General features: G+C 43.2%; 1 protein-coding gene and 1 long non-coding RNA gene across 2 annotated transcripts in view; both read right to left on the bottom strand.

Annotated features, from left to right (window-relative positions):
• LOC135112743 (uncharacterized) overlaps nt 1-25247 on the bottom strand; it is a 48161-nt gene that overhangs the window by 17325 nt on the left and 5589 nt on the right. The window lies entirely within an intron of this gene.
• LOC135112502 (uncharacterized protein DDB_G0271670-like) lies at nt 7497-15375 on the bottom strand. Its single transcript, XM_064026917.1, has 4 exons — nt 15355-15375; nt 14973-15223; nt 10419-10532; nt 7497-7911 (listed from the first exon to the last, which is right to left on the bottom strand). The coding sequence occupies exons 1-4, from the start codon at nt 15373-15375 to the stop codon at nt 7497-7499; spliced, it is 801 nt and encodes a 266-aa protein (XP_063882987.1).

The raw sequence follows: 25247 nt of genomic DNA on the forward strand, positions 1-25247 counted from the left end.
GCCGTTTTTGGCAAGAATGATTTAATGCTAAAGTTCCGTCCGTTGCCAAGCTCAAGTCAGGCAGGCTGCATTTGGCTCCTTTTCTTAAACATTCCACGTTACCGAGAAGCAGATTCATGGTTGATGAGAGAGAGAGAGAGAGAGAGAGAGAGAGAGAGAGAGAGAGAGAGAGAGAGAGAGAGAGAGAGAGAGAGAGAGAGAGAGAGAGAGAGAGAGAGAGAGAGAGAGAGAATAAGATCGTAGCAAGGCAAACATCACTAACAATTCTATCTTATTTACTCTACTAAAACTAACATGTTATTTCAGAGAGAGAGAGAGAGAGAGAGAGAGAGAGAGAGAGAGAGAGAGAGAGAGAGAGAGAGAGAGAGAGAGAGAGAGAGAGAGAGAGAGAGAGAGAGAGAGAGAGAGATAAGACCACCAAGAAGAACCCAGACACCATGACGAACAGTTTCCGTGCCTGCTAAAAGATGGCGCACGAGAACACTTGTAGCACACTTTTTCATGATCTTTCCCTATCCACCCCCTCCTCTCCCGCTGCCTCACTATGACCTGTATTCTGAAACGCTTTGCTCTCACTGCGACTGTTTTCAAAGGCCACAGAGATGACTAGCCGGGTTCCCTAGAGTGTTTCTCCTGTTAGTGAGGTAGAAATCTTGTTAATCTCTCACTAGAACCGTAAAAAAACATCATTGAAAATCCGTGTAATCTGAACTAGAGGTTTTTGGATGTAGTGGAGGTGCAGTCAAAAGTGCTTCAGAATACCCGCCATAAGAAACGCTTTGCTCTCCCACCAAGAATATTTTCAAAGGCCACATAGATGATTAACCGCGTTCTCAAGTGTTTCTCTTACTAATAGTGTATAAAAAAAATGTAGGAATCTTAATATTTTGTTGCTAGAATCGTAAAAACATCCTTAAAAACACGTGTAACTTCAACTAGAGCCTTTTAAATGTTGATGAGTGTTTCAGAATACGGGTCGATCTCTCTTCCAAAGGCCACAGAGATGATTGGGAGGCTTCACAAGAGCGTTTCTCCTGTTAATAATTAATAAATCTTGTTAATCTGTCACTAGAACCGCGAGAACATCATTGAAAATCCGTGTAACTTTAGCTAGAGATTTTCAAAATACGGGTCTTCCTCGGCTGAGCGTTGCTACAGAAGCGGCGCGGACGAGGAGATACGAAACATGTCTCAAGTATTGTGAAACTTACCCCCTTCCCTTCGTGCTAGTATTGCCCCCGCTAACCAACCCACCGCTGCCTCACGGGTGTTCACGATCCTGCTCCGAGAACTGGGAATAAAAAATGTGAAGAGGAAGAAGAAAGAAAAAAAGTGCAGAGTTTATAAGGAAGAAGGTTAAGCTGGAGGAAGTAAAAATAGAGTCAGTGTAAAGAGAAGAATGTGTTACGCAGAAGGAAGATAAAAGCTCAGTCAGAGGTACAGGAAAAGTTAAGTTTATAAGGGAAAAAAAAAAAAAATAAAGTTGGAGGATGAAGGAAAAACTGAGACAAAATGATAATTGGATCTGGAACGATGAGAGAGAGAGAGAGAGAGAGAGAGAGAGAGAGAGAGAGAGAGAGAGAGAGAGAGAGAGAGAGAGAGAGAGAGAGAGAGAGAGAGAGAGAGAGAGAGAGAGAGAGAGAGAGAGAGAGAGAGAGAGAGAGAGAGAGAGAGAGAGAGAGAGAGAGAGGGGGGGGGGAGGAAAGTTAAGTTGGAGGAAGAAGAAAAGCTGATTTTCTGAGAAGAAAAATCTGTTCAGTATGAGGAAGATAAAACTGAGTCAGAATAGAGGAAAAATTGAGTTTAGGAAGAAAAGTTATAGGAAAAAAGGAAACCGAGTAAGACTAAGAAAGAAAATCGTTGAATTCCAGAGAAGTAAAAAAAAATAAGTATCACAAGAAAAAAGTTGTCTCATGAAGAAAATAAAACTTCAGTATCAAAGAAAGAAGAAAAAAAGATAAATGTTGGAGAAAGAAAAGTAGTTTAGCCTCAGAGGAAGAAAAAACCAGTCATAGCGATAGAAAACAAAAAATTAGATCTTAGAAGAAAAAAGTAGACTGAGAATAAGAAAGAAAGAAGTAAAGACTCAGAATAATAAGAAAAAAGGTAAAGAGTCAGAGGAAGAAGAAAAATACACCAGGTGGAAGTGTTCAAGCCGCACGGAAAATGTTGAGGCAGAGAGAGAAGGAAAAACACACACGAGAACATCCCTAAGCCTTGCCTCGTTAAATTTTACTTCCCAGCTCTCTCAATTTTATTTTCTCTCGTTTTCTTATCTCATTAATCAACACCTTCCTGCTTCTCCCACGTGTAAGCAAATACAAAATAAGGAGAAGAATACCGGTCTTTTCTATAAATACACACAAACACCTAAAGCAGCGTCTTCTAAAATTTTCCATCGGAGGTTTCACAAAAAAAATATTCTTTCCTCCCTATCCCTTCCTTTATTATCGTATTAATCAGCACATTCCGACTATTTCCAAGCGTAAATCTCAATAAAACCAACTATTATCTCGTATTTATTCATTACTTTCTCTAAAATTTTACACAAAGCCTCACACATTTTTCATTTTACTAACCACCATATCACGTCTTATTCCACATATAAATACTAATAAAAATAGTGATCTTTTCTCCCTTCAGGACATCTCTAAAATTTTACTTCTTGGATATCAATCTTCCTTCCTTCACCTTTTTATCATTGCACTGAAATGAAAACTTCCTCTCTCTAAATACAAATAATGACCTCAACGCCCTTCCCTCAGGTCTCCGTTCGGGAATATTTCTAAAACTTTACTTATTGCCTTTACTTATTGCCTGATAAATACTTTTTTTCCCATTTTTAACCCTTTTTACCTTTAAATATATGAAAACCCATGATATTTTTCCCCTAGGTCTCCTTCAACACACTCACATAACTTTCCTTCCTATCCATCTTTCGTTTCTCAGTGTATTTTTTATCCTTCCTATCTCCAGACACAAGTAAAACCTTTTGCATATTTCCTTCTGGTCATTTCCCTTCAAGACTACATCTAAAACATTTCTTGGGCACTATATAACCCACTGCATTCTTCTCTTAGGCCTCCTTCACCACTGTCTTTAAAACAAAGAGCTATTTGGTGATAAATACCCATCATTTCCCAACCTTTTCACCCTCCCTACCACTAGACACAAGTAAAACACCACGCACTTCTCTCTCAGGTGTCCCTTCATGACTAAAACTACTTCTTGATCCGATTAATAACCTCCCTACCTCTAAACACAAATAAACTGCCAGTACCCTTCCCTCAGGTGCCCTCTCGACTAAAACTTTATATCCTGGCACAATAAGTAACCTCCCAACCTTTAAACACAAGTAAACCCCCAGCACTCTTCCCTCAGGTGATCCTCCAGCACGACCCCACGTCACGCGGCCTTGAGTGCGGCAAAAACACTGCAAGACTTAACGAAGCCTGCAGGTGGAGACGCTGGGCTTGGGTGAACACTGAGCAGGCTGGCGTGATGGAGGGAGGGAGGGAGGGAGGGACGTTACCAGGGAGACGGAGGAGCATTGGAGAGACTGGGGGAAAGGTGGAACGCTCCGCTGCCCACAGGAACGCCAGAGTCATAAAGGAGAGCAGAAGGGAACGTTCTCCGCCAAGTTAGAACGAACGGCAGACGCCAGACGCCACCAAACGAGTCTGGTTATGGAGAGCAAAAAGGAGCTTCCCATCTCTCTCTCTCTCTCTCTCTCTCTCTCTCTCTCTGCAAAAAGGAGCTTCCCCATCTCTCTCTCTCTCTCTCTCTCTCTCTCTCTCTCTCTCTCTCTCTCTCTCTCTCTCTCTCTCTCTCTCTCTCTCTCATTCTTCTTCGCCAAGACCTTCATCAATTTACTATTCCATTACCATAACTCTCTCTCTCTCTCTCTCTCTCTCTCTCTCTCTCTCTCTCTCTCTCTCTCTCTCTCTCTCTCTCTCTCTCTCTCTCTCTCTCTCTCTCTCTCTCTCTCTCTCTCTCTCTCTCTCTCTCTCTCTCTCTCTCCTTCATACTATTATTGCTGCTGTTGCTGCTGCTATCACCACCACCACCACCACCACTATTACTACTACTGCTACTACTGCTACTAATGATCAGACCTTTAACCTTAACTAACCAGACCAAATTCACCTCACACCAGCGTAGAAGTGACATTTATTATTATTATTATTATTATTATTATTATTATTATTATTGTTATTGTTATTGTTATTATTATTATTATTATTATTATCATAATCATCATCATTATCATTTGTCGCGTTTTTTCGAATATTTTACTTAATTTCCTTCTCTTAATTTTTCCTCCTTCCTTCCTCCTTTCTCTTTCCTTCTCCTTTGTCTCTAAGCTTCTCCTACACTATCATCTTTTTCTACATACGTTTACTCTTTTATCCTCTATTTTTACTTGTTTCTTCTTCCTTTATCCACACCGCTCCTGTCAACAGCACTAGCTTTCTCCACACACACACACACACACACACACACACACACACACACACACACACACACACACACATTCTAATGTCGCCTCCTGACCTCCTAAGCAAAAGAAACACACCCAGAACAAGTGAGACCAAAACACACATACACACACACACACACCACCACCACCACCACCACCACCACCGTGTCACCAGAAGACTCGGAGCGAAACATGAACTAAGACGAAAAAAGGAGATGGTGTCAGCAGCTTCGTCGCCCCGTGTTTGCCTCATTAGCGGCCCAAACATTGAGCTGCTGCGGCTGACGGTCCTCACACAGCCTTACCCCGCCACCGCTTCTGTCAGCATGCAAGTGGTGGTGGTTGTGGTGATTATGGTGATGGTGATGGTGGTCTTACTCAGTTCTTAAGCCATCACGCCCATTGTCAGCATGGAAGAGGAGGAGGAGGAGGAGGAGAAAATGACTGAACATGCATGGAATTGGTTCTGTTTTGTGTATGTGTGTGTTTGTGGTAGTAGTAGTAGTAGTAGTAGTAGTAGTAGTAGTAGTAGTAGTAGTAGTAGTAGTAGTAGTAGTAGTAGTAGTAGTAGTAGTAGTAGTAGTAGTAGTAGTAGTAGTAACAGCAGCAGCAGCAGCAGCAGTGTTTTATGCATCAACCTTCTTAGCCACAACACACCTCGCACCCTTGACCTCTGACCCCGTGGCATTTAATCCCCAGCATCACCATGTCACCTGAGATTCCTCCCCACAGGTGCTACACTCACTCACCAGCAACTAGGCGATGAATGGAAGAGCGCCAGGTAAGTACCAAGCGTTCTCAGGTGAAGTATTCGAACCCTGGGACGCATTTGGGCAGGCAAGGTAGTGACTAGTGCGCCACCACGACACAGGTATGCTATTACACGTGTATATTCTGCGTGTATCCCTTGTACGACTGACTGAGTGATGGATTAATAGTCGTTCATGCTGAGTGGTAGAGGTAGAAGTATTGATGAGGCTGTTTGTTGGTGTTGTGGTGTTGGTTATCGGGCTGTTGGTGGTGTAAGTGTTGTGTGGTGTGGTGGTGTTGTGAAGTGGTACGCTGTGGTATTGTAATAAGATAGTGATGTGTTGGTGTGAATTTAGAGTGGTGGAGTGATGTGGTGGTGGTGTGGTGAAGTAACGTGTGGTGTTGCATGGTTCAGTATTGCAATATGATGATGTAGTGGTGTTCTGGTGACGTTAAGTGTCGCGTGGTGCTGTGGTGTGGTACTGTAATAGGATACCGAAGTGGTGAAGTTTAGCGTGGTGTGATGGCGTGGTATGGTGGTCATGTGAGGTGTGGTGCTTTCAAACGTTATGGTGATGAGTCGTAGGTGAAAATAAAGTGAAGTGATGTGCTAAGCTGTGATGCGGTGATGTTCAGTCATATGATGCTGGAACAACATCTCCCCTCCTCTCTCTCTCTCTCTCTCTCTCTCTCTCTCTCTCTCTCTCTCTCTCTCTCTCTCTCTCTCTCTCTCTCTCTCTCTCTCTCTCTCTCTCTCCCCTCGCCACACATTACCTTACAAGGATAACGGAACGAAATTAGCGACAACCGCAACAAAACAGACACGTCATCCTAACACGACCCTTTCCCCTACACCCGTCAGCCTTGCAGCGCCCCTTCCCTCGTCACCCCATTACCCATTACCCAACCATTACCTAGCACTTTACCACCCGTCCCCCACACCTCCCACTACACCCAGACACGCTAGCACCTCAAACAACACCTTAACTTAAACCCTAAACACTTCACACCCTAGAATCTTCTACACTCTTATCTTCTAATCTTTTTCAGCAACACGGCATCGATTTATACTTCAGGCGCGTCCTTAAACACCTTATACCCTAAAATCTTGCACCTTCTTTCTCTACGCACTTATCTTCTAATCTTTTTTCAGCAACGCAGCTTCGATTTATACTTGGGATGGTATTAAAGGATCCTTCTATCAAATTAAGGGTGATACTTTTCGTTATCTGAAGGTTTACAAATCATCTGGTTGCACATCTGACTTCACTGTACCTTATTTACTTCACTGTGTTGTGACGAGCTAATGGGAGATTGGATCAAGTTGGGGGAGTTAACATGGTTTTACACTCTATACTTCAAAAAGAATCTGGTTATTTCCTGGAGTTATTAGGAAAGAGATTAAGATTAAGGTAGGAAGGTTGTTACATATTTCACTCTTATTTACTCTACACTGACGAACTAATAGAAGACTGGATTAAATTTGGTGAGTTAACATCGGTTCACACTCTCTATATTAAAAAAAAAAATTGTTTATTCCCTATAGTTATTGAGTGAAGAGTAAGATAAAGACAGTAGGAGGTTGTATATGTGACTTGTTTACTATATTAAGAGAAACTAATAGAGGACTGATCAAGTTTGGAGAATTAACATCGCTGTAGATTCTATATTTAAAAAGAGAATCTGCTAATTTCCTATAGTTATTGTATGGGAGATAAGATAAAGACAGAGAGGATGTTGTATATGTGACTTGTTTACTCTATTATGAGGAACTAATAGGGGACTGGATCAGGTTTGGAAAAGGTTAACATCAAACACTCAATAGCACAAATCATGTCTGCTTATCTCCTTCACACTACCATAGTGTGAATGGTTGAGATAAACACAGGAAGGATGTTGTATACGAGTATTTGACTTATTTACTTCATCACAATAAACTAACAGAGAATTGGATCAAGTTTACAAAGACTTAACATCCCTTTTTACTCCATAACAATAAAAAGACTTGGTTATTTCCTATAGTTATTGGGTAAAGGGTTAAGACGGAGGGGAAAGAAATGCTATATGTAACTCTTATTTACTCCATGATGAACAGAGGACTGGATCAAGTTATGGCAGGATTAACATCATACACACGTCAAAATCCCCCAAAACATGTTATTTTATGGAGTTATTCCGGTAAGGGGTTTACATAAAAGGCATAAAGGTTGTTGCGCATGTGATTGTGTGTTATAAGAGGTCAGATATTTACACTCAGCTGACTAGTTTATCGAAGAAAATATAATGAATGAAAGGAATGGGATGAAGAAGAAGAAGAAGAAGAAGAAGAAGAAGAAGAAGAAGAAGAAGAAGAAGAAGAAGAAGAAGAAGAAGAAGAAGAAGAAGAAGAAGAAGAAGAAGAAGAAGAAGAAGAAGAAGAAGAAGAAGAAGAAGAAGAAGAAGAAGAAGAAGAAGAAGAAGAAGAAGAAGAAGAAGAAGAAGAAGAAGAAGAAGAAGAAGAAGAAGAAGAAGAAGAAGAAGAAGAAGAAGAAGAAGAAGAAGAAGAAGAAGAAGAAGAAGAAGAAGAAGAAGAAGAAGAAGAAGAAGAAGAAGAAGAAGAAGAAGAAGAAGAAGAAGAAGAAGAAGAAGAAGAAGAAGAAGAAGAAGAAGAAGAAGAAGAAGAAGAAGAAGAAGAAGAAGAAAAGAAAAGATACTGTACATTAATGGAAAAACTGAAAAAAAAAGAAGACGCATACAGTGTGTGTGTGTGTGCGAGAGAGAGAGAGAGAGAGAGAGAGAGAGAGAGAGAGAGAGAGAGAGAGAGAGAGAGAGAGAGAGAGAGAGAGAGAGAGAGAGAGAGAGAGAGAGAGAGAGAGAGAGAGAGAGAGAGAGAGAGAGAGAGAGAGAGAGAGAGAGAGAGAGAGAGAGAGAGAGAGAGAGAGAGAGAGAGAGAGAGAGAGAGAGAGAGAGAGAGCCAGTTACCTATAGAGCGAAAGTACCTACATGTCTTTTACGCTGCAGAGGAGGAGGAGGAGGAGGAGGAGGAGGAGGAGGAGGAGGAGGAGGAGGAGGAGGAGGAGGAAGACACCCAGTCCTAATCTAACCTCACCCAGATACATTCAAATCCCAACACGCGTCGAGGTCCTCAGGTCGGGATAAAAAGACCACACACGCTACACCGCCACACTGACCCCTTTCTGGAGTAATGGCGGGGCTTCCTGGGGCTGCTTCGCCAAGACGGGGGCTGCTGACGGGGGCTGGGGGGAGAGGGCACGAGGGCGGCGACGCAGGCGGGGACACAAGCACAGGTGGAAGGGGAGGTCGCGGCGGCGGCATGACGAACCAGAGGGCCGCGAGGAGTGACTCACTGGACTGAGAGCTGACATCCTTGGCCTAGTTTTGCCCCAGCCAGGTACGAACGAAGCACCTAGTACCTCCCCCTCCTCTTGTGCCTCCCTCCCTCCTCCAATACCTCTCCGCCTCTCATGATACCTCCCTAGCACTTCCCTCCCTCCACTATCACCTCCCCAGCACCCACAGTACCTCTCTCCCTCCACTTGTTCTTCACTCCTCTAGTACCTTCCTCCCTTGGCACCTCTCTACCTCCCCTAGTACGCTTCCCCATCACATACGAGTACACCACAATTCTCTACTCACCCACCTACTCCCCTTCTTTGCTACTATAAAAATATAAATTATACTACCACTATTATAACTAGGTAATGAAATCTCTCTCTATCTCTTATAAGTTTCTTCTATTTTCTCCGCCTCCTGCCTCTATTCCTCTCTTCCTCCGTCTATCCTAATCATCATAATCATCACTAGCATGCGATTCTTGCTCCTCACATGCGCCACATCTATCTATTTCGAGTTTTTTCTTTGTTTCTTCTTTTTTTACCGTCTTTTCTTTTTTTTTCTCTCTCTCACCACGTCTCCATGATTGATTTACCACGTACTCCTTGCTTCGTTTTCTTCTTCCCGCTTTCCTTCCTGTCTTTTTTCTCTCCTATATTTATTCAGTTATTCTACAATTTTTTTTTTATTCTCTATTATTTTCTGTCGCTGCGCACTGTCATTATTCCTCATTTCTCTTACTTACAACGATATTTTTTTTCTCCGTCAATGTAAAATTGCTTCTTTAACGTTTCTTTTCCTCGTCACTCACAGAAAGCTATCACTCTCCCCTCACAGCTCCCTCACAGTCCCCTACTCTCCTCTCATACACTCAAGTTCATTCAGTCATACATCCTCTCTATTCCGCGCATCCTTTCCCCTCCCTAACACTTTCCTATGATCCTCCCAAAGCACTAACATGCCTCCCATCAACTCTCCAAGACCAGTATTCCTAAACAATCTTCTCTTATCTACTTCACACTTTTAATAGGTTCTAATGAAAGCTATCTACGTTTTCAAGTGCGACTTTATGATTCTAGTGACAGTTTAACAAGGACTCAGCATCGCAATAGAGAAAAACATCCTTGAGAATCGGACACAAAATCTGAGCGGCCTTATGAGAGAACAAAGCGAGCCTGACCCAGACGCCCTAACTCCTGCTCACCTCAAGACGGCCAGGTTGCTAATAATGTTATCTGGGGGAGTAGCAAGCAAGTAGGGCCCAGGGGCTGTCAAGGTTTAGTAACGACGCCGCCTTCCTCGACTTAATCCGCCCCGCCAACATCAGTCATACAAATTCTATTCAGTTCCTCTCTCTCGACGCTTCCTAAAAGGCGCGAGGGCGAAGGACTGAGGCGTATGTCAGGCTGCCGGAAAATGTTGGTGTTGTCTTGCTGCTGCTTCTCCTTCACTACTGCTTTTACTGCTTGGGTTACTACTGCTCCTACCGTGTGTGTGTGTGTGTGTGTGTGTGTGTGTGTGTGTGTGCCAGTTTCCATCATCACAATAAACTTCCACTTCTGCTTCCTCTTCCCTGACCTCCAGCACTGAGAGAAAGGGGATCACTCGGAGTTATATGAATTTCAGAAGAGCTCCAGACACACACAATGAGAATGTATACGAGGAGGAGGCGGAGAGAAAAAAAAAGCTGGAGACACGCGACATGGCTATAAAAATATATACATATGTACACGAACTCGTTAGGCATGTCGGGAACTCCGTAAACAGACCCCACGACCTGGTATGTCTTCAGAACCAGAGAGAAAGAGAGAGAGGGAGTAAAAGGTGTAATAGAAGAAGAAGAAGGAAAAAAAAAGAAGAAGACGAAGAAGACGAAGACGAAGAAGACGAAGACGAAGAAGACGAAGACGAAGACGAAGAAGAAGAAGATGATGATGATGATGATGATGATGATGATGATGATGATGAAAACGCAAGAACGAGAGATGTGAATTAGGAAAGGCAGCGAGTGGAGAGAAGAGAGAAGAGACGAAAGAAGAAGGGAAGAAAGAGAAAAGAAAAAGAAAGGAAAAAAATATGAAAAAAGATAAGAAATAAAACTTAAAGAACGAAAAAAAAAAAAAAAAGAAAGGAAAGGCAAAGAAAGGAAAATAGAAACATTACGAAACAAGATAAAGCAAGAGAAGGTAAGAGAAGAGAAGAAAAAGCAAAAACACGGGATATCCACAAGCGATATTTTTGGTGTAGAGATGCGGTAAAAAAGGACACTAGTGGTGGTGGTGGTGGTGGTGGTGGTGGTGGTGGCTGCGGCGGCGGTGGCGGCTGTGTCAACACAATCACGTAGCGCATGTTTTCCTTCCCTTTTTGGTCATTTGTGTGTTGGCTCTCTCTCTCTCTCTCTCTCTCTCTCTCTCTCTCTCTCTCTCTCTCTCTCTCTCTCTCTCTCTCTCTCTCTCTCATCTTCTCTTATCCCTTCTAAAAAGAAAACAAATAAAAAAATGCTTGAAAATCCTCATCTTTTTTCTTTCCCTTTATTCCTCTTCTTTTATTTTTTTTTACTTTTTTCCTTATTACTATTTTACTATTAACATTTATTTCTAAGGTTCAAGTGAAAACATATCTTGCATCAATCCTTCAATACCTCCAATCCCTCGCGTCCCTTACAGATTCACCAATCCCTCGCGTCCCTTACAGATTCACCAATCCCTCGCGTCCCTTACAGATTCACCTCACTCGCTGCCTCATTCCTCTCCACTACTGTACACCTAAATTGATCCCTCCTATGTAATTTCTTGCACGCGTCATCTTCCTGTTAAGCTCCTATTGTTCCTCCATTTACACTCACTCCCTTTTATTATCCCCGTCATTATCATCTCTCTCTCTCTTCACAAACTCAATTACCACAGCCATTTTTCAACATTGTCCTCTATAACTTCCTCACTATTCATTCTTTACTCAATTCCCTTCATGTATTTTTAACTCTATCCCCGCTTCCTCCTCCTCCTCATCATCATTCTCGTGTTTCCTATTTCTTTTTTTTATCTTGACACATAAATCTCTTTCTGTCCCTCTCTTTTTTTCTCTCTCTCTCTATTAGCATCTTCTGTCTTCCCTTCCTTTTGCACTTCTTTCTAATCCAATCTGTATGTAACGCTGTTCTTCTTCCCTTTTTCTCTATCGCCCACAATGTTCTTTTTTCTCTTGTTTATCTTTATTTATTTGTACTAATTTTAATTTCGACTTACTTTTCTTACTCATCTCTCCCTTCTTTCCGTCCTCGTTCCTCCTCACAGTGTTATTCTCTCTCTCTCTCTCTCTCTCTCTCTCTCTCTCTCTCTCTCTCTCTCTCTCTCTCTCTCTCTCTCTCTCTCTCTCTCTCTCTCTCTCTTAACCATCTATATACACGCAAGTCTCTTCCTTTTTCTCTTCCTCCAACTCAACTTTTTTATCTTTCGTAGTATCTTAAACTCTTCCTCTTTCCTTCCTCCTCCCAGTGTGTTTCTTTTTTCCTTAATTCTTTTATATACGCCAGTCTTCTACGTTTCCTTTTATCTCTAACTAAGCTTTTAACTAAACTCTTTTTAATCCTTCCCTTTCTTTAACTTTCGTCTTAGTGCGCGTCAATTTCTTCCTTTCCCTCTTTCTCTAATTAAACTTTTAACTAAACTCTTGTCTTTTGTGTGTTAATCTGTTCCTTTGTTGCTCCACACCCTTTCCTTAATTCGCATCTACATATACACCAGTTTCTTACTTCCAACCTTTCACTAACTACAGTTTTTATCTCTCATCGTATCCTAATTTCTTCCTTTGTTTCTTTACTATTCTTTCTCACACCGTATTTTTTTCTTTCTTTAACTCCCACCTACACACAAGCCAGTTCCATCTCTCCGTCTTTCTCTAACTACACTTTTAACTAAACTCCTGTCTCTCGTCGTATCTTAATCTGCTCCCTGCGTTACTGCTCCCCCTGTTGTGACGCACCCTCTGCCCGCTCCATGCTCGCGCCACTCACCACGCACCTAATGGCCGCCACTATCAAGCAACACGACCAACAGAGGCTTGTGGCTGCTAATTTCTCCCCTGTCAATGAACGCTCCCAGCACCATCACCATCACCACCATCGCCACCGCCACCACCACCACAACCGCCGCCACCAAGGTATCGTGTTGCTTTGCGATCTTTTCTCAATCTGACGTGTTCTCTACGATTTTCAGTCCATGGATGGTAAAGGTTTCGTGTGAGGGAGGGGGAGAGTTTGAGATTGCAGGAAGGAAGAAGGGAGGCAGGAAGGGAAGGAGGATAGGTAAGGAGGCAGGGAGGGTAGATAAGAAGGGATGGTAACGAGTGATGAGATGAGGAGGAGAAATGTTGACATAACGTGATTATTATTATTATTGCTGTTGTTATCATCATTATCACCATAGCGTTACCTTTATAAACAGTAGACAAATAAAAAGAGAATGAGAAAGAAGAAAAGTGGTAGTAGTAGTCGTAGAAACAAGTGGAAGCAAAAGAAAAGGAAGGAAAAAAAAAAAAAACACAGCCACAATTTCCCTCGCACTCCCAATTATTTATCCAAGCGTCCTCGTTACAAAAGCTTCATCAAGTCAGCATAAGTTATCACGCGCTTACAAATGAGCGGCTTAGTTACCAACGAGTCTTATAATGGTGCGTCTTAATCACACCCGCTCTACAGAACAGGACCGAGAGGAAATTGCAAACAGATATGCACCTGCGTGGGACTGGTTCTGACATCCGGGAACCGAGTACCTGTGTTGTGGTGGTCATCAGGTGTTCTGCCACGCCTCGCTGACCGCCACTTTCTTACCCAAGGCTGCAGGTAAATACGTCAGGTAAGTTCAACGGGTAAAATCTCAGGTATATGAATATTCTTCTTGATTTCGACGGCTCAAGATTATTCATACGTATATACATTGCGGCAAATATTTTATTTCTTTTCTTAATTCGTGTTTTGTATTTGATCAGCAGGTAAATTCACTTGGTAGATTTAGCAACTATAAGAACACTTTACTGTATTTCCAAGACTCATCGTTACTTGCATATTAACTTCTTTTTTTCATTCGTAATTCGTATTCCAGCTGCTGGTGTACTGTTCCGTTACATAAATATTCTTCCACGCTTCATCGATTCGTAAGTATTGACACGCGCATTCGATATAACAGTATCTTTATATCTTTATTGGTGTTCGCAGTTATTACAAGCATTTCTATATGTGAATTAACGCTACTTTGTTCATGTCGTAGATATTAGAAGCAGTTTTACATCTGAAGTAACAGTATTTTATTGGTACTCGCAGATATTAGAAGCATCTTTATATTTGAATTAACACTATTTTATTGGTGTTCGTAGATATTAGAAGCAGTTTTATATCTGATTTAACACTATTTCACTGTCATTCATGTAATATTATAAACAATCTTATATATACATCAACAATATTTCACTACTATTCGTATTTATTAGAAGCATCTTTATATCTATTTCAGTATTTCTATTCGGTACCTATATATTTGTAACATCAGTCTACGTATTCAAGCATTTATATATTCCTTTATGCTTATATTCAAATGTAGGTCATATAAATACTTACGAACACATCACCACAATCACCACCACCACAGTAACACAAGCGTAGCACATTCCTTTTCCTCCCTCCTTCCCACAAGTGTTCCCGCCACAGGTGTGCTCTCATTACCACAGGTGAGCCCCACGGTAACTATGTACCTGCACCCACCGCCGGCTACCTGACCTTAATGAGACCCGGGCAAGGAGAGGGGACTGACGCAGCAACATGAAAAAAGAACCACGCACACACACACACACACACACACACACACACACACACACACACACAGAGGCACACACATAGACACATAACTCTCTCTCTCTCTCTCTCTCTCTCTCTCTCTCTCTCTCTCTCTCTCTCTCTCTCTCTCTCTCTCTCTCTCTCTCTCTGTATTTTATCTGGACAAATTTTATTGAAAAGTTATTCTCGTACTGTTTTTAATATGTATGTTTTATCATCTTATGTTTGTGAATTTGTCAATAAACTAATAATAATAATCTATCTCACACGATTTAAGACAGGTGGAAAAGGAAGGTGCCGTGTGTTAATCTATCTCAGTTTAAGAAGTGACACGTTTATCTCCCAGAAAGACGGAAAAAACCAAGCGATAAGGACCTTAAGAGTTGCATCTCCAGGCTACGACGCCGCGGGGACCTGGCGACACGCGCGACCACAGAGAGATTCAAAGATGAGAAAGTTCACCTCTCTCTCTCTCTCTCTCTCTCTCTCTCTCTCTCTCTCTCTCTCTCTCTCTCTCTCTCTCTCTTCCGGGGTTTTGTGGCGCCCACTGACTCTCAGAGGGTTGAGCGAGTTTGAGCGAGTCTTTTGTGTGGTGAGGAGGAGGAGGAGGAGGAGGAGGAGGAGGAGGAGGAGGAGGAGGAGGAGGAGGAGGAGGAGGAGGAGGAGGAATGAGACTTGAGTAAAGATGCATAACAAGGTAAAAATGCTATTGGTAAAAATGCTGTTGCTGAGAGAGAGAGAGAGAGAGAGAGAGAGAGAGAGAGAGAGAGAGAGAGAGAGAGAGAGAGAGAGAGAGAGAGAGAGAGAGAGAGAGAGAGAGAGAGAGATTCAAGCTAAAAATTAATGAGAAGCTAAAACCCCCAGCTGATGCCAAGGACGCTGGTTCCCCCTCCCCCTCCCCCTCTCCCTCTCCCTCTCTCCCTCCCCTCAACTTACCCATTCTCTCTCTCTCATTCTCTCTCACTCTCACTCTCACCCGCTTCATACTCACCTATACCTTCTCTCTCTCTCTCTCTCTCTCTCTCTCTCTCTCTCTCTCTCTCTCTCTCTCTCTCTCTCTCTCTCTCTCTCTCCATTATTCTTAGTCCCTCTCTCCTTCCATATAACTCCTCTCACCACCATTACTATCACCGCCACCACTACTATTATCAACACCATCACCACCACCACCATGCCCTCACCGCTGCACCAGTATCACCACCATCACCATGCCCTCACCGCTGCTATATTTACACGTTACCAGATACAGGTTAGCGGCAACAGGTCAACAACAACAACAACAACAACAACAACAACAACAACAACAACAACAACAACAAAAACGGTAATGACGAGAGGTAGTGGTGAAAATGCGCTAGAGAGAGAAAGAACACAGATTACAGCACACACACACACACACACACACACACACACACACACACACACACACACACACACACACACAAAGAAAGGACCGGAAATCTGATAGGCAAACATCCGGACTTCATAAACTTATATATAACATGTTACTACCATAACAATCACCACCACCATTACTACTACTACTACTACTACTACTACTACCACGCTTTGCTGTACTCGTATATATATAAGAACAGAGGGAGTACAGTAAATATATCAGTGCGAAGAATAAGATCGTTAATGCCGATAGCAATAATAATAATAATAATAATAATAATAATAATAATAGCAATAATAATAATAATAATAATAATAATAATAATAATAATAATAATAATAACAAAACCATCAGTAACCACAACAATGATACTTCGCGTGTACAATAAGCAGGTTAATAGATAGACGTAATAAAAAGAGAGAATAAAAATAACGACGATAAAAATAATAGTAATAATAATAGTAATGGTAAGCGACAGATAGAAGCATAATAGAAGAAATTCCACGCCAAGATTATTCAAGTCAACTTATCAATCAGGAAAAGACGAATAATCAGAGGTAATTGTTAGTTCGTCAGGAGGAGGAGGAGGAGGAGGAGGAGGAGGAGGAGGAGGAGGAGGAGGAGGAGGAGGATTAGTGACATGCCACAACCTCCTCCAACTCCACCATTACCGCTACCTCCTCTTCTTCCTCCTTCTCCTCCTCCTCCTCCTCCTCTTCTTGCATCACCATCTCCCCGTCACGCAGCCTTCACCTCCTCCACTACCTCCACCACCACCACCACAACCACCTTCATCTCCCTTTCCACCCACACAAAACATACCCATCCACTCCCCTTCACTCCTCCCCATCATCTCATCTCCATCTCCCCTTCGCCATTGATCATAACCAGAAGGAGGAGGAGGAGGAGGAGGAGGAGGAGGAGGAGGAGGAGGAGGAGGAGGAGGAGGAGGTCAAGCTTCAATGTAACTAGAAAGCTTTTTATAACCTCTTCCTCCTCTTCCTCCTCCTCCTCCTCCTCCTCCTTTTCCTCCTCCTCCTCCTCGATACCTCCCCTCTGCCGCTATTCTCCCCATTACTGGCTCAATTTCTCCTCCTATTACGGGTAAATATCTTTTCCTCCTGCGGGTGACGGTGCCTCGCTCCCTAATTCCTCTTTGGTAATACTTTCCACTGTCGCTTCTTCTTCAGTTTCTTCTCTTCTCCTTCGTTAGTATTTATAGATCTTTCCTCCTCCTATCTTGTTTTCTTCTCCTTTTTTTTCTATCTAGTGATTCTTTCCTCTGGCGCTTTATCTTCTTCATATTCTTCTTCTTCTCTTCTTCGTTAGCATTTATAGATCTTCTTTCATCGCATCTTGTTTTCTTCTTTTTCTCTCTCTGGCGATCTTCTCCTCCCACGCTTCCTCTTCAGTTTCTTCTCTCACTTTCGTCATTTCCTTTATCATCTTCGTTGGTATCTAGAAATTTTTCCTCGTTGTACAATACCTCTTAGTTTTCTATCTCCTTTTCCTCCCTTGTTCTTGTTCTCTTTCTTATTACGTACATTTTTTTCCTAGTAATCTTGTGTTTCTTTTCATGTCCTTCATCTACCATTTATTGTTATTCCGTGTTTACTGTTATTCCGTGTAGTCATTCCTAGTAATCACATATTCCTTTCATATCTTATTATTTATCCACATTTCTCCCTCCCTCTCTCTCTCTCTCTCTCTCTCTCTCTCTCTCTCTCTCTCTCCCTTCCTGTGGTTGCTTTTCGTTCTTTCTTTTCTATCTTCCTCTCCCTTGCATCATGAATCACTCCCGTCTATTTAAACAAGAAATTCGACCTGCACGTGAATCTGACTGGGATTTATTTGCAGGCGTCACTCAGCTAAACAAACTTCATTCAGGGGAAGGAGGCTGATGTGATGAGTGGGAGGAGGCATGAGTGAGGCGGTGTGGATGTGCCGCCGTCCGTTCTGTGGGTGTCTTGTGTGGCTGTCTGGGAGCTGGGAGGCTTGGGGTGTGTTTGAAATGCCGCAAGAGGTGGTGGTTGTGGTGGTGGTTAGAAGTATTAGTTAGCTAGAGTGGTTGGGCGGCATGAGCTGGGAGAAAATGAGAAAAGGTAAATAGAAATGTGAAGTAAGAAATTGACAGAACAAAAAAAACATGGATGAAGGAAAGACGAGCCGAAAGGAAAGAATGAGGAGATAAGAGAAAAAAGACGAACTGATCAAGAGCAGAAACAGAATGAAGGAAAGAGAATGTAAAAAAGAGTAAGAATAGATCGAGAGAAGACAAGACGAAAGAGAATACTGAAGAGAGAGGAAAGAAAGAAAAAAAAAACAATGGATGAAGAAGACGAAACGAAAGGGAGAAATGAAGAAGAAAGAACAAAAAAGAAGACCCAGAAGAGACGAAACGAAAAAACAAAGAGTACATACAAGAGATGACGAAGAGAAGAAGAGAGAGAAGGCGTAGTAAGAGGCAACAGGCAACAATACCCAGCATAAGAACCCACTCAACACCAACACCAACCACAGCACTACCCAGCATACCACCTTCTAACGGGGAGTGGGGCAGCCCGTTCCTCGTTCCCTGCCATATCCATACACGACGGTCTCCCGCTGCGATATCTTCATCCCGCAACTGTCCCCGCCACACGCAGGCTCAACAGAATTATGCATGCGCTGCCGTCCCTTTCATTACTGTGTGGTCTGCTGGTTTGTGTTCTGCCGGGCTGTGGTCTACTGAGTCTTTACATGGAGGAGGCTGAGTTTAGATTAGACAAATTTATAGATGGTGATGATAGTCTTAGGTGAAATCACGTAGGTAGGTTTCATAAAGGGACTGCCACGTGTAGGCCTGATGGGTTCTCGCAGCTTCCCTTACTTTTCCATGTTATGTTTTTTGTGGGTATAGTGCGGCCAGGGGCACGGCATTCGGCGGGCACATTAGCCTTTAAAGGGACCAAAGAGGGGACTAAGCTAAGGATGGCTAAGGATGTGTTTGGTTGAGGATTGGCTGTATGTTTGTGTGTATATATGTGTGTGTGTCCATTTTCTTCCCTGTTTTGCGATGTTTCAATTTGTTACTGCATCCATGTTTTGGACTACGTTGTGATTTTATTCATGTATTTAATGTGCATGTTTGTGGTCAGTAAAATCTCTCTCTCTCTCTCTCTCTCTCTCTCTCTCTCTCTCTCTCTCTCTCTCTCTCTCTCTCTCTCTCTCTCTCTCTCTCTCTCTCTCTCTCTCTCTCTCTCTGTGTGTGTGTGTGTGTGTGTGTGTGTGTGTGTGTGTGTGTGTGTGTGTGTGTGTGTGTGTGTGTGTGTGTGTGTGTGTGTGTGTGTGTGTGTGTGTGTGTGTGTGTGTGTGTGTGTGTGAGAGAGAGAGAGAGAGAGAGAGAGAGAGAGAGAGAGAGAGAGAGAGAGAGAGAGAGAGAGAGAGAGAGAAACAGGAAGGTAATGAAGATAGACACACACAAGAACAAATAGACCTGGGCAGCTATCATGGTGGTATCAGAGACGCCCCGAGGCAAGCACAATACGTGGGGCGATAAGGCAGTAAGGCAGAGGAGGGGCGCATGGACTGGCTGACTGATAGGAGACGCTTAAGGAACCGCCTTTAGCTCTAATATAAACAGGTGCTTGAGGGAGGCTGGTGGGAGGTGATGGAGGAAAGGTGAGGGATGAAAGGGTGAATGGAAGGGAGAGTAAGAAGTGATGAAGGGATAGATGGAAGAGAGACTAAGAAGGATGGAAAGAAAGGTGATCGATGAAGGGTTGGAATGGAGGAAAGGGGGAATAAGATGAAAGAAAATGTGAGGGATGAAGAGACAAGAGTAAGAAGGATGAAATGACATCGATTAGTAGACAAGAAGGAGTATGTGATTAGAAGGAAGGATGAAATGGATTGAATGGATGGATGGAAGGGAGGAAAGGGAGAATAAAAGTGAAAGGTGAGGAATGTATGAAGAGAGATGTGTAGTGAGAGGAGAGAAGAAAGAAGAGGAATAGAGAGATGAACTGGAGAAAATTAAGAGTCATGGCGAAAAGGTAGAGATGCATAAAGGGAGGAAGTACGTGGTGAGGAAAGAATAAAGGATGGAAGGGAAGAAAGGGAGAATAAGAAGCGTGAAAGGAGAGGGATAAGAGGACAGAAGGGAGCAGAGGGAAGAGAGGAATGGATGGATGGATGGAAGGGAGAAAAGGGAAAGTAAAAAAAAGGTACAAAAGATAAATGAGGATAAAGACAAATTGCTCTAGATATGAATACGAAAAGTAGACACACACACACACACACACACACACACACACACACACACACACACACACACACACACACACAGAGAGAGAGAGAGAGAGAGAGAGAGAGAGAGAGAGAGAGAGAGAGAGAGAGAGAGAGAGAGAGAGAGAGAGAGAGAGAGAGAGAGAGAGAGAGAGAGAGAGAGAGAGAGACCTTTACCTTTCCCACCACACCATCATTACTCATTATTATTACACCTGTCATTGTCTCACTATACATTCTGTCCACACCTGCCCAACGTACCCCGTTCTCTCTCTCTCTCTCTCTCTCTCTCTCTCTCTCTCTCTCTCTCTCTCTCTCTCTCTCTCTTTCTCGTTAATTAAGCAGGTGTGAAGGTGTATCGGCAAGTGTAGCCAAGAACATTCCATCATAGTGACTCATACACACACACACACACACACACACACACACACACACACACACACACACACACACACACACACACACACACACACACACACATCCTGTTCTAGTTTCCTTCGCCTCACAGGATGTCCTTTAGGTTGTTATTCACGTTCGCTAATGAATGAAAGAATGAGCTTAAGAATTTTACGTGACAAAACGAGAGAGAGAGAGAGAGAGAGAGAGAGAGAGAGAGAGAGAGAGAGAGAGAGAGAGAGAGAGAGAGAGAGAGAGAGAGAGAGAGAGAGAGAGAGAGAGAGAAAAAAAAATTATCACAAGAAAAATTAATAAAAGAAATTAATATTGAAAAAAAATAAAGTGAAGAAAGGAAAAGGAAGACGAATGAAAAAAAATAAAAGAAAAAGGGAAAAGAAATAACTAGACAACAAAAATAAACAAAAAAAATAAGGATAAATTGGAATAACGCAAGAAAAAGACGAATATAAACATAAAAAAAGAATCACGAAAAGCACGTAGAAAAAAAGATAGAATAAAAACCGAAACAAATAAAAAAAAAGAAAAAAGAAAAGAAACGCAGAAAAGAAAAAAAAACTAGTACAGAAAAAGGAATGAAAGATAAAGCAAACAAACGAAAGAGAAGACAAATAACAAAAAGAAAAAAAGAGAATGAAAGAAAACGTAAATAAAAAAAATAATGCAAAGAGAAACACGATCCATCTAATGCAGGCGAGTCGAGGCCATAGCGACCGTCAATATTTGAAACTTCGGATCGTGTTTCAGAGCCGTGGTTCATCCGCTTGGGTTGCTCGAGTCTCTTGCCTTATGGAGGAGGAAGAGGAGGAGGAGGAGGAGGAGGAGAGGGTGGGAGTAATGGAGAGCATGATTTAGGGGAGGAGTTTCATGAGTGGGAGAGGAAGGCGGGAGGAGGAGGAGGAGGAGGAGGAGGAGGAGGAGGAGGAGGAGGAGGAGGAGGAGGAGGAGGAGGAGGAGGAGGAGGAGGAGGAGGAGGAGGAGGAGGAGGAGGAGGAGGAGGAGGAGGAGGAGGAGGAGGAGGAGGGATGAAGAGAAATGAGATAAGTAAGGAAAACTGTACGATAAGAACTTGAGAGAGAGAGAGAGAGAGAGAGAGAGAGAGAGAGAGAGAGAGAGAGAGAGAGAGAGAGAGAGAGAGAGAGAGAGAGAGAGAGAGAGAGAGAGCAAGGCATTCCCCACAGTAAAGACCTGTATTGCCTTCCCAAACAGCTCGAGCACAACAAACACAAACAGCAACAGGAAAGCCTCACACAACATCCTTTGTAAGCAGTACGCAGATTTTCCTCTTTTCTGGGAAATTAGAGGAAGGCGCTTCTGTTATGTCTTCTTCCTTCTTGCGTGTTTTATCTCTTGCTGTTTCTTGGGTTACAACACTGCCACGGAAATGTGAGGAAAGGAAATGGAGATGAAGGAGGAGAGGAAAACAGCCAGAGAAGATAAAGAAGTGAAGAAATCTTAGGAAAAAACATGAAAGTACGGAGGACGAGGAGGAAAAGGAGATAAGAAATAAATCCACAACTTTCAAAAAGCTGTTACATGTTCCCTACAGTTCAAGGACCACTACATAATAACATTAAATCCTACAGAACCCTCAAAAAACCGCTACATAATGTCTCTAACTCCTGTAGAACCCCCAAAGAACCGCTACACATTGCCCTTAACTCTATATAAACTAAGAACCACAACACAATGACCTTAACTACAGTGGAATCCTCAAAGAACCGTTGGCTAATAAATACTCATAACCTTAATTCTTGTAAAAACCCTCACAGAACCGTTACACAATGTCCCTAAACTCAATAGGAAACGAAGAACCATTATATAAAGTTCATAAATCATACAGAACCAATTACGAACCTAACATAATGACCCTTACTCCCAAGAACCGCTAAGTGATGTTACTATTTCCTACAGAACCTAAAAAAACATTACACAATTTCCCCAACTCCTACAAAATCATCGTAAAGCCGCTATATATTTAGCAAATCACATACAGAACCCACCAAGAACCGCTATAAAATGACCATAGCACATACAGAACCCACTATGAACCTCTACATAATGTCCCAACTCCTATAGAACCTAAGAACCACTACATTACGACCTTAATCCCTACAGAACCCTCTTAGAACCGCATATATACCTTGTTTCCGCATCACCCTAATGCAAAACCAGCCTCGGTGTCCTGACGGGGCTGAGCCAAGTGGAGGAGGCAAGATATCGTGTGTCGGTTCGCAAGGTTCTCCCCGGCAACAACTGAACGATGGTTGAGATGCTGCTCTCTCTCTCTCTCTCTCTCTCTCTCTCTCTCTCTCTCTCTCTCTCTCTCTCTCTCTCTCTCTCTCTCTCTCTCTCTCTCTCTCTCTCTTTCGTCATATTATTTTTCATTAGCACAATTTTTGCTTTTTTTCTTCCTCTTTTTTTAAGAGGAGGAGGAGGAGGAGGAAGAAGAGGAAGAAAGTGGGCATGCGGTTTGTGGGTATTAATTTAGGAAGCCCCCCCCCCCTCTCTCTCTCTCTCTCTCTCTCTCTCTCTCTCTCTCTCTCTCTCTCTCTCTACCCCCACCCAATCCTGAATGTGAAGATTTAATCACAATGTTAACCCAACCGCCCTCGTGTGTCTGTCTGTTATCCTTCCTAGCGCCTTGGCCACCCACGCCCCGCCGCCCCTTAGGAGGTCAAGGGTCTTCAGGGCGCTGCTGAGGGATACTTAAGGGCGTGCTGTGGTGGAGAGGCCCAGGTGGTGGTGCGGAGGGAGAGGAGGGGGAGGAGGGAGAATGCGCGAAAGTATGCATGTTAGAGGTTATCGTGTTGGTTTCGACCTGCTGGGAGTTGATTAAGGAGTCTCCCCTACCTCCTCCACCTCCTCCACATCCTCCTCTCTCTCTCTCTCTCTCTCTCTCTCTCTCTCTCTCTCTCTCTCTCTCTCTCTCTCTCTCTCTCTCTCTCTCTCTCTCTCTCTCTCTCTCTCTCTTTCTTCTTCATCTTCACAGCAAACGTCTCTTCTCTCTCCTTCTTCACTAGTCTTCCTTTATCTCTCCACTAGTCTCCATCACTTCTATTCTCCTCCGCTATATAGCCCTCCATTCACTACTCATCTCCACCACCTTCACCTCCATTAGTCTCCTCCCATCTCCACCTCCACCTCCACCACCACCACCATCACAACCACCACCACCTTGAGTCAACATAAAAGTCAAGACGGTAAGTGCAAATAGAACACACACACACACACACACACACACACACACACACACACACACAGGATAATACTTTGAGAGACACTGACACGGCGGCTTAAATGTGCAGACTGGAGGTGGAGGAGAGCGTGAGGATGAGGTGAAAGAGGTGGAGGAAGTGGTCGGTGGTTTGAGGATAAGAAATTTCAGAGTGTGGAGTTTGTGGAGGAAAAGTGGAGGCAAGACTTGTGGAGTGGAATTAAAATGTGACCGATGAGATGGAAGAGAAATCATGAGTAAAAGATGAGATGAAAGAAAAGTAACGAGATAAGTGGAGGATGAGATGCGAGTAGAAGTGAGCCAAGTTATGAGACGAGAATATGAAAGGCAATGAAACAGTAGCTTTATAAAAAATGAGAAGGAAAGAGGACAGTTGACATATGAGATGGACGAGCGTCAAGTTGTAAGATGAGAATATGACAAAACATTAGCGTCATAAATAGGAGAGAACGGAAGAGAACATTTTACAGGTGAGATACTGGAAGAGGAAAGGTGTTAGTGGTGCGGGTACAGAGAACACAGGTGAGCACAGGTGAGTGAGGGTCCATCTCAGACGGTAAAGCGGTGAGGTGCCCGCCGTCACCAGCAGAGTGGACAAGTCGAGTCACACCAACCAAGTGAAAGGCGACACTCATAAACACCACCTAACCAATCGAGAGGCACCAGTCCTCCTGTGGGTGGGGTCCCGTCGGGTGGGGTCCCCGTCAGGTGGGGTCCCCTTGTCACCCTGCACCAACACCACCACCACCACCAATACCACTCACTCACTGCCACCCACACTACCACACTACTGCCATCCACACAATCACCAAGTCTATCATTCCCATGCTAACCTTTTATCCCTCTACTTCTGTAGTCTCCCATCATCATCTCCCACTCCTTCATGCATTCATCTTTTCTCCTTTCTATTATTCCCTCACCTCTCCCATTCCTTCATGCACTCTCAGTTTTCTTCCTTCTACGATTCCCTGGCCTCTCCCATCCCTTCATACAGTCCTCACCTCCCCTGTAATTCCCTTGCCACCATCACTACACACCGCCCCTGCTACCTATCCATATCTAGCCTCTATTTATTCACACCTGCCTCATTCCTTCCACCTGTGGCTTCCGTTTCCGCCCTAATAACACCTTAACTCGATTTCCTGTTCAGCTTCTGACTAAACTCCTTCCTTCCATTCCATAAATCATCCTTCAACACTCCCCATCTCACTCCCTCTCACTCCCCCGTCAGCTGAGGGTCGGTAGCTGCTCTTCCTTCGTCCATAACTACCTGTAACCTTCCCCCTTCCCTTCCCGCCGCCCGCTGTGGCCTACTCTTAACTTCCTTCCGACGCAAAACTATGACGTGGAATGATTCGGTGTATTTGTGCTAACTCTCTCTTAGTCGTTTTGTCATGTGATGTTATTTCCTTTTGCCATTGTATCTTCTTTCCGCATTATCTTCTAGTATTTCCTATTCCAATTTTCTTTTCTTTATATTATCTTCTGGTACATCAATATTTTTAGTATGTGTGATTCGCTCGTGTCTTTCTGTCATATG

This window comes from Scylla paramamosain, chromosome 24 (genome assembly GCF_035594125.1).
Source record: "Scylla paramamosain isolate STU-SP2022 chromosome 24, ASM3559412v1, whole genome shotgun sequence".
NCBI classification, from domain to species: domain Eukaryota; kingdom Metazoa; phylum Arthropoda; class Malacostraca; order Decapoda; family Portunidae; genus Scylla; species Scylla paramamosain.